Source organism: Gavialis gangeticus, unplaced genomic scaffold (genome assembly GCF_001723915.1).
Source record: "Gavialis gangeticus isolate Ggan-Ray unplaced genomic scaffold, GavGan_comp1, whole genome shotgun sequence".
NCBI lineage: Eukaryota > Metazoa > Chordata > Crocodylia > Gavialidae > Gavialis > Gavialis gangeticus.
Genome location: NW_017729025.1, coordinates 89,947,027 through 89,962,281, shown reverse-complemented (window position 1 = coordinate 89,962,281; position 15,255 = coordinate 89,947,027). Strand labels below are relative to the sequence as shown.

Below are 15,255 nucleotides of genomic sequence, written 5' to 3'. Positions count from 1 at the left end.
GGGACCAAAAAAACAATAATCCCCAAAAAGTTTAAAGGTCCTTTTAATTTTTTTTTTTTTTTTTTTTTTTTTACTTGTTTTGGTGGGGGTGTTGGGCATTGACATTTATCAGAAATTGCCTTGCCAAACACATTATTGGAATTGGTAGCCAAATATGCAGCTATACTGTACTTTATGCTTACAACGTTTTCTAGCAAGGGATCTTGAAGTGCTTTAAAAGGTGGTTAAGTTGATCCCTGTTCTGTCTGTGTTCTTCAAGAGAAGGGAGGAATAGAAGGGGATAGAAATTGCAACTTGCTGTAGGTCATGTAGGAGCATTAAGAAATTGAACTTAACTGAGCATTCTGATATTGAGGACCCTATTCTAATCACTGCTCTTGTCTCTTATGCTCATGCTCTAGCTGTTCAGATAACAAAATGACTAAGGCCATGTCTGTACTAACAAGTCACCAGAACTGTATTCAGCTTGCAGCTGATAATCTTGCTATGCTGTTGGAGCATACATACACTTTGTTGTTTTTTGCTAGCATTGCACATTTTCCTGAGGAGAGGTGGTATTCCAATAAGAGAGAAAATAGCTTACAAAAGGAAGTAAAGCAGGGATCGGCAACCCCCAGTGCGCGTGCCAGTTAGCATGGCGCACAAGGCCATTTTGCTTGGCATGCCACCGCTGGTCTGGACTCTGGGTAGCTGCTGCTAGCCATGGAGCCCAGGCTGCTCCCAGCAGATGGCTGGGAGGCTGCAAGCCCTGCTGAGAGCATCCCAAGCTCCATGGCTGGCAGCAGTTACCCAGAGCCTGGGCCAGCTGCAGGGGTGGCGCCAGCCTCTTCCCAGTGGTGGGGCTGGGGGAAGGCGCTGCACTGCAGCCAGGCTCATCTGTGCAGGGCAGGTACGTGATGGTGGTGCTGGAGGAGTGGCTATGGGGCAGACTAAGATGAATTTTGGGGTGGCCATAGGCCCCGCAAGCTCCCACAAGTGCTGCCCTTGTGGGCTTCAGAGTCCCAGCCAGGCTTTGTGTCAGTGACTGCTATGCGCGTCCCTTGGGCAGATGGCGGTGGAGAGGCCTGAGGCAGTGCAACCCCAGGCCCCTCCCCCACCATCCTCTCTGGGGTGCACATGCAATTGCCATGAGCGCAGAGCTGGTGCTCCAGAGCCCTGGCATCAGCTCCGTGCTGGTGGCAACTGCAATGTGTGCCTTGGGGCACAGGGTGAGGGAGGGGCTGGGGTAGTGCATGCATGCCTCCAGGTGGACAGCAGTGGAAGAGACAGGGTTGCAGTGCCTCAGGCCCCTCCCCCACTGTCTGCTCAAGGGGTGCACACAGAAGCTGCTGGCACAAAGCCCAGCTGGGGCTCTGGAGCCCATTGGGGGTGGAGAAGAGGGCTATGGCTCCCAAAAATTCACCTTAGTCCCCCCATAGCCACCCTTGCAGGACTGCCCAGGCCGCCACTGCCTGCCCACCCGTCACCCAGGAGTGCTGCACCTTTGCGGGCTTAGCTGTGCAGGGTTGGCAGGTGGAAGCTGTGCTGGGAGGGGTGGCTACAGGGTGGCTAAGGAGAATTTTCGGGAGACCATCGCCCCCCCCAGTGCTGCCTCTGTTGCTGGCTCACAGGCAGGCTCCAGGCCAGGGCCTTGGCAGGCCGTGCTGCAGCCCAGAAGCCAGCTTCAGGGGGAAGCACAGGCCCAGGTCATCATCGGGTTGGACTTTGTCCTGCAGCCCAGTAGCCCAGCTGCGTGCATGTCTGGCTTTCTGTGTTTGCTCACGTGTGGTTCTGGGTGTATGTGTGTGTCTGGTGTGTTCTCTCTCTCTCTCTCTCTCTCTCTCTCATATCACAGCATGCTTAACGACAAAGGTAGTATATAAAGCTTTATTTATGGTCACCAGGTTTAGAATTTTTAGAAAACCAGGTATTTACTATAAAAAAATAAATAAATAAATAAAAAGCAGCATTTATGATTAACTATATTAAAATGCAGCGCGTCCTGCCACATACCTCCCCCACTCTGGTTTTGTGTTTCTGGCATGCCATCCGGTGTCTTACAGGATAGACATTGCAGTTTTTTCAGCGTTCCAGCCAAAAAGGTTATTTACACCTTAGGTAGAGTATTAAAATGAAATGAAACAAACTCCTAAGACCAGAGGTGTTTACTCTGTCTCATGGGCCACATCCGTGGCCTGTGTCATCTGGCCTGTGGGGCTCCCCGCAGGTCTGTGGGAGGCTCTGCAGGCAATGGCCCTGCATGCTAGATTGGGTGCATGGGACCTGATCCTGGCACGTCAAGATGCCACAAGGCCCCAGGGCCCAATCCCAACACATGGGGCCCAAATGTTGAGTACTACTGCCCAGCGTTCCCTCTAAGTTGCATGGCATGCCTGGCAGCACAGCATGAGCGCGCCCGCATGGCCATGCACATCGCACAGCTTAGAGGGAACCCTGCTATTGTCCCAACCCCCATCCCTCTTGCTTTTAGCCATCTACCCTAAACATTCCCATATGTTTAAATGAAAGCTGTAGGCTCCTATGCAAGGTCTGTTAGTAGAATGCAGATGTAAGCAAGCATTAAGATTTAGAGAGTGCCATTTTACCATTTGTTCCACTAGCTGTTCCGGTAAAAAACTATCTAACAGAGATGTTGCATGTCAATTTGATTGCCTAATTCAGCATGCACACTGTTCATTGGCCAGTGTTGCTTGGCAACTGTTTCAGAAATGCACTAGCTTGCCTTGCTAGTCAGAGGATAGCAACATGTACTGTTTTGATGTTAAGGGGATAGAGGAAGGTTAAAAAGAGGGCTTGAAGGTTAGAATAAGTTTGAGTGGATTTTAGTTGTTCAATGAATTTGAGCACGCTGCTTGCTTTTGTGACCATACTGTAAGCAGCTATTTTCTGAGGTGGGGCTGTCCCACTGGTAGCCTGCAAGGTGGCAACATGCAGTCACCAAGCTGTTGTTGCTACTGCTACTCCAGCTGCAGCAGCAGCTGACATCTTAGGGCTCCCCTAGCTTTCATTGCCTGATGCAGCCCCAGGGGGTGGGGTAGGGTGGTGGTGTATGACCATAGTGGTGCCAAGAGAGCCTGCAGAGAGCTGAAGGTGTGCGCCATTTGTTGGGGGCTGCTTTGCCCCATGCACCTGGTGCAGTGTGGTAGAGGAATCCCCACTTATACAGTGCAACAGGGTAGAAGCGTGCCTGCCTATGAAAAGTGCATTGGGACTAGGGGGTGCCCATGGCATCCAGCCTCTTGCCACTTTAGAAGTTGGACAGCCCTGTTGAAAGTAATGTTCCTTCACCTGAGAGGAGGGTATTCCATTTCAGCTGCCAGTGTAAACAGGCTTTTGTTAATAAAACCATTGCATTTCCTTTCTGTTCCTGTTGTTGTAGTCCATCATTCAAGCAGGCAGAGGAGACGTGTGCATACTGGAATGTAGGCTTACGAAGCAGCTCGCCAGTCGGAGCATCATCTCTGCTCTCCCAACACACAGTTCATCTGCAAGAGTATGGCTCCTGGTGCCATGCAGCCACCAACAAGCATGACCCATTGCAGGCACATCTACATGTGACGCTACATCGCCATGGCATGTGATGCTATGTGGACAAAACCCGTGACACCACAGCTACGTTGCTGTAGCAACACGCTCCCCCATTTTGTAGTGCACTGCTACAGCGATGTAGTGCCTAAAAATAACCATGCGCAGTGCTCACGGTGCCATACCAGCTGTTACTTCCAGAAGGAGGGGAGACATAAGAATAAAGAATGGGCATAAGGAAAAGATTTAGAAGGGGTATGGGATAGATGTCCCACAGCTTGAAGCTTTGTGTGTGGGTTATGATTGGCTCACTAGTAGTGTTTCCAAAAACTGTAGGAAGTTGTTTTGAGCTTTTCTGAGGAGTTCTGCACATTGGCTGTCAAAGTAGATATGCTCAGCAAGAGCTGATGTTAATTAAAGGTGATATTTCCCACTTGGCCTTGAATTTCTCACCATTGCATATAATTCACATTTTTCTTAAATGTGCTTCTGTTTTCTACTGAATATAGTATAATACCCTTTTTATGGAAAAGTATGCAAGGCAGCTACAAAAAGCACATGTCTCTGAAGAAATCAAAACATGTGCTTTCTGAAAGCTTCCCAGGCAGTTAATGACAGTGTATTTGAAATCCTTTCCCTTTCTGTGGCATCTTCTCATTGTAAGCAGTTGCATTAGCAGTTGATTTAAAGGAATGGTTATCAATTCTAGCTTCAGGAAAGAAACTTTATTTCAGAAAGTCACTTGGGATTGGGAGGGTGCAGTATTTCATACTTCTCAACTGAAACTGCAGGTGTACACTTCAGTGCATCAAGATAATTTGGGAATCTTTTCCATTGCAATGGGAGTGTAATTATAGCCAACATCCCCCACGTGTATATTTTTCCTTGGTTATTTGCTAACTTTGCTACATGTGTTCAGGTTTGGGTTAATCCAGCTCCTCCCTGCTGAAATTCAAATCCAAGTCCAGTTTTTCTTTACAATTAGGAGTTTAAATATTTAAATTGAATGTTTTTTTAAAAGCCATTAGTCTTCTGTAAACACCTCATTTTGGTGAATGGCAGAGGAAACCCTTTCTCCTTCCTGCTAAAGATGCACAGATATACAAGTACAATAAAATGTAACCTGCAGACTATCTTTGCATTTGTATCTAGAGAAGTTGAACGTTTTAGTTAGAAGAAAAAAGAAAACAGCTAAATTTAGGTGGAATACAGGAAAATAAGCAACTCATGTTTTTTGTGTACCCCTTATCCCAAAATAAACCATTCTTAGCTTGGCTTGTGTATACAAAGTAATATTTGTTTCTCAAGTGGCTTAGGCTATTTACAACTGTTCTTTACAGACTTTAAAAGAGATTGCAGCAGGTCTAGCAAGGTTTGCAAAAGAATGTACCTTCTTTTGGACTATGCTGGCATTGAAAAATGTGACTGGGTTGAATAGCATTCTTTGCTGGTGCCTGTATATTGCTATGCAACAGGTTCATGATTCGCCACTGCTCAATGGCAGCCATCTGTGTGGGACTGACCTTTTTATTTGGTTGTGGTTACCTCTCCAGGTGATTCACCGCTGGGTGCCTTGCAGCAGAGATCCAGGTAGTAGGTCCCACATAGACAAAACCATCCTGCTCGTCCAGATTGAAGATAAGTATGTTGCTGTGGTTGAAACTGGAGTCCTCGAACTTGGGGCCGAAGTGTGAGTCACACTGACAATTAAGCTTCCCCTTCTCCAAGGAGTCAGAAAAGAGGACGGGTCAGGAGAAGAGGCTCCCAGGACACAACACTTCGGTCCAGTTGTAGGAAATGACTTAAAAACAGAAAGGGCTTGTAAAAGTCCCTTCCCCCTAAATACACAAGCGTAACAGGTTTCTTTAAGTTATTAGCTGCTGAGGAAACACTTGCATGAAGGCTAGATTTGAGACATATCTTTTGTTTTTAAAATTTGTTTTATGCATTGCATAATGCTTTAAATCGGCAAACTTCCATTCTACAATTGGAGCACCTCGTTTTTCTAATTGTTTTGCCAAAAAATTACCATATTTTGTCAGTATGTAGAGTCTGTTCACCTTATTTTAAAGAAATGGAGTAGCATACAAACCTTCAGTTTGGTGTAAAGCAGTAGAGAGGTTTTATGTATGACAAGAAGAGACTGAACAGATGTATAGATTCTTATTCCTTGTGAGCTAAAAACATTAATGAGAGAACTGCACTAATTTTTTTACAGCGATGCACTAAGAACAAAAAACCTGAGATTGCTCAGAACATTTATTTATATATATAAATAAAGTACCATTATTTAAATTGCCTTTGGGATTAATCCCCTCCCTCTCCATATATGTGTTGATGGTAAGGGCTGTGCCAGGGGTTCTGTTTGGTTTAATAGTCTGTAATTCGTACAAGTGCATTTGTTGCATCCTTTTCACAATAAATGGAAAAATACCAAATATCTAGTAATGCACCCAAGTATCCCTGTACTATATAGATGCTATTTTGGTGGTGGTATATCCGCTTTGTACAACATATCCAGCTTTAAAGTGGACCCCAATGTACTTTGTTGAATCCTACTCCTTCCTTTACACAGCCTTGGCTATTGTACATCTTCTGTACCCAGAGCTAGCTAAATTATCTCAATGGCTCATCTCTGGAAGAGACACTTGCCTTTCCGAGGGAGGTAGGGATCCATGCTCCACAACTACTTTGTGGGATCTTGAAAGTTTCCACATTCAGTTCAGTTAACTAACTTGACTTTTCTTTTTTTTAACGAGCTTATATAGGAGGCACAGCCCTGAACTGTTATATCACTTTTACCATTTCGCCTTTTATTCCCCTATAGTCTTCATTCTTTTCTATGACTTGAATTTTATTTTCTGTGATTATATATTCTATGTAAGTGTAATTTGAGTATTTATAACTGTGAAGTTGAATTATTCATGTGTTGCATATCCTAGGTTTTATTGTGTTTTTTAAATGTGTATATTCAGGGAAACAAGTAACTCGAGTTTATCCTGGAGTGTGAGGGGAGAACTGCAGTTTATTTAACTTGCAGCTCCTATGACGCGCTTCTCTTAATCCATGAGAGAAATTTACATGTCGTGATTGTTTCCTGTTTCTGATCTGTAATTACATAGGGCTCTTCACACAGTCCTAGCTTTTGGGAGCAGCCATCTTTCTCTTCCAGATCACCTCTACTTCTTCCTAAGTAACGTAACTGGAGAGACTTTTATAGCCGGTTGTCGGGCATATGTTGCATTAGATTCTCTGCCAACAGTGAAGTCTAGTTCCACTACATACATACTTGCAATAGTGAAGTTATATGGGATGTGGGAAATATGGAAAGCAATTGCCTACTGCAAAGAATTACTGAAATGATGACCCAAGTCACCATATTTTTTGGAACCGTGAAAGCCCCCCTTCCCATGCCTGGTGTCCAGTTAATAATGATTACTGTTCACAGTGCTTTGTATGAGGGTTCTGCTTACATTGTACACTATGCAAAGCCTGTACTAAGTACTGTGCGCTTTACAGTTGCATATTGTGCAGTTTCTGCATATGCAGTCACATTTGATCTTAGCATCAACACACAATTCTTGGTGTACCACCTTGGAAATATTTTTTGCTTTTCCAAATAGCTTATCACTTGGGCACATTACAGTGTAATTAAACTCATCTCTTACCCATCTGAAAACATAATTTCAGTAGGTAACTCCATTGGTAGTTTTTGCTGTCAAGACTGAAGAAAATGTGTTTGCTTTGTGCTGAAGCTACATAAATGGCCTAGCCTCTATGTCCCTCCCCTTCTGGTTAGCTACAAAATGCATTTTCTTTATGACTTAGAATGTTGTTTCACAGAGGTTATGAGGAATAAGCAACCTCTCTAGAAACAGGCCACAGGTTAGATATGTCACTTATAAGAACTCTTTGTTCTTCCAAAACCTCCAGATAATCAAATAATTTAAATAGTGAAGCAAGTACATAGATGTCATTTTAAAATACCAGAGCCTAATGGAAGCAACGCTTCAAATACATTAGAGCTGGATTTGATGTGCAGCCTTTTTTTCTAATTCTGCTGTCATTGGTAGTGAACATCATGAGAGAGAGGCTTGAGGATGCATAAAATACTATATAAATATTTCTTGGCCAGAGTTGGATTAAGGCTTTAGAAGACTAAAATATTCACCTGTCCCAGGAGTGCTCAGTAGAAGGTTGGCTAATTGCCATTTCACTCTTCTGTGAGATTTTGGAAGATTTTGGAAATTCTGCTTACCATTCCTTATGCCAGTTACTTGGATAGAGAATCCTTAAACTCTGAAAGTTACATTTCACTGTTAGTCTGTACAAATTTACAGGCTCTATCCCTTTCACTGAGAGAGAGGAGATGAAACCCATCTAATATTAATTCTATCTCTTAACCTGTTAGGTCTGTCCATGTTCCAAAAAGCATTTAAGTGGAGAATGTTCTGTTTTGATTCCATGCTGGTATAATGAACTGGGATTTGATCTTGATGCAGAAGAATCTTCTGTTGGAAGTGGCACGGGTAAATGTTTTCCAGGTGGTTTCCATAAAATTGGCCAAGACTTCAGAAGAGAATGCTGAAATGTCTTCAGCCCATAATGGGACCTTCAGCCTCATAGAAGTGTGCTTTCTTTACACTCTGGGAGCATTGTATGCTGCTAGCATTCTGTTGTACTCACATTCCAGTTAAGACTAGGTTTTTATCCTCCAGGTGGATTCTAATCTACCTTGTTTTTGTAAGGAGGTTTCTCTAAAGGTGGTATCTATGGATACATGCATAAAAGCTTACTGTTGACTTGCAAATATGCAAGTACAGAACTGTGCTGAATGTCCCACTAAGCAGGTGATGGGAGCATTCAGAAGCAAAACACAATTTGTTTAACTTGTATATCCCTTCCCCCCCTCCCACTCCCAGCTGTTAAACCTTTTGGTGCTTCCTTTTTTACTAAAGACATTCCAGAATGGATATGAGATACCAGTGATGATACCTGAAATTGTGTCACTTCTGGTATCTGCAACGTTGCAGAGTGATGAAACTGGGATATCTCTTAGGATGCGATAAATACCAAAGGTTTTCACAGTAAGGTTAGGGGAAGACAGGTTGTTCGTTTTTTTTAAAGAAGCTGTTGTATTTCTTTGTGATTCTATATCCAATCCAGTGGGATACTTAGCACTTATAGACCTTCATTCAATTTTCATATTGGCTTTGCAGTTTGTCAGCCCTCCCATGCTGTCTTGCTTCCCCTTTGAGAAGCAGTGAACTCTTAGGACAGAGCTTGGGTGAATCATGAGCTGAAATGAGGTATGGTATGGCATCCATACTCTTGGTATTTTGTGGCACATGTCCTAAAAGTTTCACCTCTTGAGGGTGGGGGAAATACTACCTAATCAAACTGCGAAACATTTCCTTGATGCCACCTGTATAAGACCTGGTGACCCAGGAGTGTCAATACAGAAAAACTATTTCTAAAGAACATTCTTAATTTCAAGGACTCTTCATCCACAAAACAGTGGAACAACTTGGATTTATTACAGTGAATAATGTAATCCTTCAAAATATGCAAGTACCTTATTGAACATTGGGTTAAACCACCACAGGAATTATGTACTTAATTTTATTAAGGGGATTTTATACCTATTATATAGGCTTCTACTCTTTCCTTGTTGTCCAGCATTACTCAGCAATTTGATAACCTAATGCATTTCACTCAGTGAAGCTGGACAGGATAAGAACTTGTAGTGATAATTAAGATGTGCCTTAGTAAAACAGTGGGTACATAAAACCTGGATGGAAGATGGTGTACATGGTTTGTTTCAATCCAGCATTATGCATATTTCCAAAAAGGTGATCCAAGATGGCTGCTCCAAAAGAATCTGAGAGCAGACAGGCATACGTCACTCATAGTCACAAACCTTTGAATACCAACAAAGCTAATGATTTCTATTTTGTACAGTTTTGGAATATATAACCCCCCAGGACATTGATTCAGCCCGGGACCTGATAGACTGAGATCATTTAAACTGAGTATATAAACTTATTCCAAAAGGACCCTAAGTAGGCCTACCAATATGCTGCTGATTGGGACATAGAGGGAGAGGGGAATAAAGCGTAAACTGCAAGAATCACAGGATGGGTTTTCACTGGGCTACAGGAAGTATACATTGCCTCTACCAGCATATGGATATCTTGCCAGGGATAGGGATATATGTACTTGCGTGTGTCTGTGAGTGTGTATGTGTCTGCGCGTGTTATTGGAAACAGCCTGTAAATATTGTAGCTGTGTAAAATGGAAAAAGCTAAGATTTTTTTGCAACATGTTGCATCAAAAGGACAGTATTGACAGTGAAGAAACACTGAAAAATAAATTTTTTTCCACTTGTGCTATTGTCATTTATTGAGTTCTTCACTTCCCCTCCCACAGTGTGCCAATCTCACAAGTGACTAAGAAGCACTATTCTTGAAGTTGCACCTTAGTACATCACTCCTGTTCCCTTTTATGAAGGACTCTCCTCTCCATTTCTCTTATGCACTATAACTCGTGACAGCTGAGAACTTCAAAATATTAAGTATTTGTTAGTCAAGTTTCCCCAACTGCTGCTGCTCCTTAATACAGGCTGTATGGAAGGAGACCTTAAGGTGCAAGTAGACATCACCCTTGTGTAGCTGTAAAAAAAAAAAAAAAAAGTTATGGGGGGACAAGTTGCAAGTAAGCAGATATCTAAGCCCCTTGTTGCACTCCAAGAACCCAAAAATGTTGCCCTGACCAAAGATGGTCACAGCTTATGACACCTTAAATGGAAGGATGTTGTTTTGCTTATTGTGTACTATGGGAATCCCCCTGCAAGGGATTCCTGCAGCACCCATACCAGGCCCCTGCAGGGGAGCTCTATGGTACATGTATCTAACTCCTGCGTCCTGACTCGGGGCATGTCTGCAAGCAGAAGAACCCCCAGAAGGGTTCCCCTGTTTGCAAACACATGCCCTGAGTCAGGGCACCGCATCCAGGGCTGTTGTCCCACAGGATCAGGTTCCTGAATCCCTGGGAGTAGCAGAGGTTCATCCCTATGGGACAAAAGGGCCCAATGAGTCTGTAGATGCCACTGAAGCAGATCAGCAGTGCTGACACATCCCAGCACTGCTGATCCCACTTCAGAGATGACATCTGTTTATATAGCCTTAGAATACATGCTGGTTCTGTTTATAGTGTTTAACTTTAAATCCTATTGATCACTGTAATTTTTGGACATATGTATGTTAATACCAAACTTTGCAACTATTAGCCAAAGTAGACCCCAAAAGGGAGAGAGAAGTGGAACTCCAAAACCCTTTACCCCAACACCCTGGTGTTATATTTGGGATTTATACCATCCCCTGAAGGGTAAAAATTTTTGTCACAGCAAGCATGGAAGCCCTTTGATTAGAGGTGCCTAAGCTTGATCTTAATTGGTGAAGATTAAGGCTGTGCGAAGCTTTGGTCCTTGATTTGATTTGGAGGAGATTCGGCCAGATTTTGGCGGCCAAATCTCCGAATCAAATCAGGAGACCCATTAAACGGTCTGAATCAAATCCAAAGCCTCCGAATCGATTTGGGGAGATTCAGATCAGCCAGGGAGTGGCAGGCACAGCCAGGTGGCTGCAGGTTCTCCCACAGCTCTTCTGGCTGTGCCTGCCTCTCCCCAGGTGGGGGAAGCCATGGGAAAAGCCCCCATGGCTGCCCTGCCCGGCCCTATCCTCCGCCTGGCCCCAGCCTCCCAGTGCCAAAAAAAAAAAAAAGCCCTGCATTCACTGGCTGTAGCGGCGGCGATCCAGCGCCTCTGAGAGCTTGTGGCAGAGCCCCCCATGCAGTGCAGAGCAGCAGGGATCACCCCCACCCCTGCTTGGCACCCACGGGGCAGCTGTTGCATCACGCAGGTGCAGCTGAGTGGGGTGACCAGGTTAACATAGGCCTGTCAATTGATAGCAATCTCTGACCAAATGGAGTGGCTAAGGGAGGGTTTGATTGATCAGGGTAGACAACATCATTAATGTCAATCAGCATGAGTTTATTGCTTATGGTTCAGGATGTTTTTATGTGAGATTCCAACTTAATTAAAGTTAATACTGCTGTAATAACTTTCATAAAGTGTTGGATTGCCCAGTGCAGTATTGACACAGTATACACTGAATGGCTTAATGGTTAATTGGTCTCACTGTAACTACAAGCAGGGAAGTATCATCACACTGGTATATTTTTAGTGGGGAACTGCAGGGACTGGTTTGTTTTTTTTTATTTTGTTTTTGTTTGTTTTTTCTTGGCCCAAGGTTTTTATCGGTGGCCCAGAATTGATAGTTTGCAGATTTACATGGATTTGGGGTGTTGTAAAGAATGAAGACAGGTCATCAAGGTGTTGTGCTGGAGCACTGGGTAAATTAGACATAAGCAAGCATTGTCTGCTTCGATACAGCCAAATGCAGGCTATACATACAGAATCAGAAGAAAGGGTCTGTATCCTGGGAAACAGTGACTCAGAAAAGATGGGCATTATGTTAGATAATCAGTTAAGCATGAGCTCCTGGTGCAATACTGGGGAACAAAGGTTTAATACCATGGTTTTCAACCTTGTTAGATTCAAGGCATCTCTTGTGAACATGCCAACTCTTAGCCTGCACTTGGTTCTTGACTATGAAATAACAATAGAGCAATTCTTCACTTTCAAAGGAACCAGAAAGGCCACTGCAGGTCAGGGTGTTTTTGACACTATAAATTGCTATTTGAAATCTCTGGGTTCATCTTGTGAAACGCGTATATGTTTATGCACCTAATGGTACTTGTACTGAGCAGCCTTCAAAGGATCTTTTGGGGCCCTGGTTGACAGTGCAGTTGTTGGATACGTGAGTAGGAACAACCAGTAAAAGGATGTTGGTTGATATACTGCCTTGGTATTTGGCACTGGGGCAATAGTTATAATTCAACAGTGTTGAAAATCTGGAGAGGGTTCAGGGAAGATTTGGGAAAATAGCCACATACTGAAAGGTGTGGGAAAGGTTAAGGGATCACCTCCATGGATGCTTCTGTCCCTCCTTCCCTTCTTGTTGCATAAGCAAGCCCCTTCCTGGAATCCTGCTCCATGATCAAGCAGTATGGATCACAGTACAACTCTTGTTCAAGAGTCATCTGGTAGGTGTAAGCAAGCAGGAAGGCTTTGCACTTTCCAAAGGCATAGTGAGCTCATTGTGTGGGGGTTATGCTCTGACCACTGCAGATGGTGGAGCTGCTTGATTACTTGAGAAGTACTAAAAACAAGATCATCTGACAAACACTCTGCTTGCAATGTCCTTGGTTCCAGCTCATCTTTACCTTGCAGGTGTTCCCTCTGTTTGGGTGGGTCACAGCAGCTCATGGTTTCAACTCTGACCTCAGTTGGTGCTGTAGCTAAGGCAACCCTCCTCCCTCCTTATTCAAAAAAATTATTTTTTCCTTCTGTCCAACTCCAGATCACTGGGAAGCTTCCATAAAGCCTCATCTTTGGTACCTAAAAGTTCACTACTAAAAGTTCAGGGTTGTACTTGGTAGCTGTGTTGGTCTGAGACAAAAAGACATGCAAAAAAGTAGAACTCTTGGTTCCAAAATGATACCTTTTATTAGACCAACTGGAAAATGGCAAGAAAATTGTCCTTTTCTGCAAGCTTTTGGGATCAAAGTCCCTTTGTCAGGCTCTGGGAAAAGTGTAGATGGTGCAAGATGGTAAAAAGGTCCCCATAGGTAGGAAATAAACTTCATTTTTGCACATTGTTGGGCATTAACTGGATGGAGGCTTCCAATAGTTTGATGCAGCTAATAAGGTAGAACAGATCTGGGGAAATTCTTCAAATACAGCCTTAATTTGTGGCTGCAGATGGATGTCAAGACCTTAGTCTGGAGTAGGAGGAAAGTTGCAGCAGTTCAGCTTTCTGCATAGTTTCCCTAACCATGCTACCCAATGGCCTCAGGTCTGATTTCAATTGTTTTTATAAAGGCTGTTCTGAAGTAAGCTTACAACCAATAAGGCACCATTTGTTTGTAACTTTAAAAAGGCACAGCCCTTCCAACAGGCAATTTCCTCTGGCCAATTTCCCCTCTTTTGGGAGGATCACATTAAAATAACCCTGAAAATACAAGGACTGTATTTATTTACTCATGTACCACACCTGCCTTTTTCCCAACATTTCCCCTTCAGAATTGGGATGCATGTCCTAAGCTGTTTTTTCTGCCCAGAGTAAGAGCATAGAGGACACAGTCAAGTGGCTGTCACTGCTGCTTTTCCCTCTTTCCCTCCTGTACAACATGAGGGGTGGGGGTGGATTTTGCTCTTCAGCAGCTATAGTTTTAACCTTTTCACAGCTACTGTGGAACTGGCACTAGCTTTTGACTGAACAGCCAAGAGCCGCTGCCAATTAAACAACATGTAGGAGAAGGTTCACAGGCGGTTCCAGGATTTTGTAAAGGGGGCCGTGGAGCAGTAACGGGTGCTGCAGAGGTGGCTGCGCTCTGCTCACAGCCTCATCTCACCTCCCATCTGGGGCAGGGCAGGCAGATTACTCCATGTGGTCAGCAGCCAGGGATTTTTTAAGTCCCTGAATCAGGTAAGAATCCTGGGCCCCAGCACTCTCAGTATCCCGTCCGTTCCCCTCTGTGCTCAGAAGCACATCCCCTCCTCTCATTTCCCTCCCCTTCTTCAACCCTAATCCTACCTGCCATAGCCCTCAACCTAGCCTATGGTTACATACCACCTCCACCGTTACCTCTAGCAGTTACAAACTGGACTCTGGCTTCAAGCAGTCCCTTGTCTGTGCCTTCTGGATAGACATGGGAAGCTTTTGCCACAGGAAGAGGGCATGTCATATCACTCATGAGCTGCTCCTTGCAGAAATTTCTGCTATGGAGAGAGCCTGTCTAGCTTGCTGAGTTGAGACCAGGGCATTTCTGGGGCCTTTCCTTTCTTGCCAAAGAGGTCAAGCACTGAAGCTGGGAGCCGTCAAAGAGGAAGGAGGAACCAACACTGGACCCTGCCTGTGCTTGAGCTTGGTGTACTTGCTCAGGACATGGGGAAAGGGCAGCTGAGAGTGAAAGGCAATGCCTCCCCCTGCCTGAGATCAGAGTGGGGTGACCACCCATCCCTAATTGGACAGGGCAGTCCCGGGATGGGATTTGTTGCGTTGTGCAGGGATCTGGGTTTTCCCTTGTGGGTTGGCAGCATCCCAGCCTGCAAGATGCTGCTTGGGGCTGCCAGGAGTGGGACACAGGAGGTACCACATGCATGCATACACCCACACACATGCATGTGACTAGGAAAGAGCTTGGCAGTGTAGAGAGCACCTCCCTGCAGGTAAGTCAATGGGAGGCATGGGTGGGAGGGGCAGATTGAGGCCCCCATGGTAAGGAAGAGCGGGGTTGGGGCCGTTGGCCAGCCAGGGCATTGCATGGGGCCCCAGGGACAGGGTGGGGAGCAGGACAGAACCACAGGCAGATTGTTTAGGGGGTGCAGAGGAGGGCAGCTCCCTGCTACTGCGTGCACTCCCCTGGGGGGGCATATGCCCCCAGATTAGTATCCAGGGCAGGGGCAGATGTGGGCTGCCCTCTGTGGGCTCAGGGCTTCCCCACCTCCTGCCCCCCCCCCCCAAGCCTTGTGCTGGCCACATGCTCCCTGGCTGCCTGGCAGCAGCATCATGGAGTTGTGCCCCCTGCTGCTTCTGGGCAGGCAGG

The 15,255-nt window shown here is 44.9% G+C and overlaps 1 protein-coding gene across 6 annotated transcripts in view; it reads left to right on the top strand.

Moving 5' to 3' along the window:
* Positions 1-9,913, top strand: part of PCNX1 (pecanex homolog 1 (Drosophila)) — a 159,472-nt gene extending 149,559 nt beyond the window's left edge. For all 6 annotated transcript variants that reach the window (XM_019519142.1, XM_019519141.1, XM_019519138.1 and 3 more), the window contains one exon: positions 5,079-9,913. In XM_019519142.1, coding sequence (XP_019374687.1) covers positions 5,079-5,219 — 141 coding nt within the window. In that variant the 3' untranslated portion in view covers positions 5,220-9,913. The remainder of the gene's footprint in view (positions 1-5,078) is intronic.
* Positions 9,914-15,255: the final 5,342 nt, after the last annotated feature.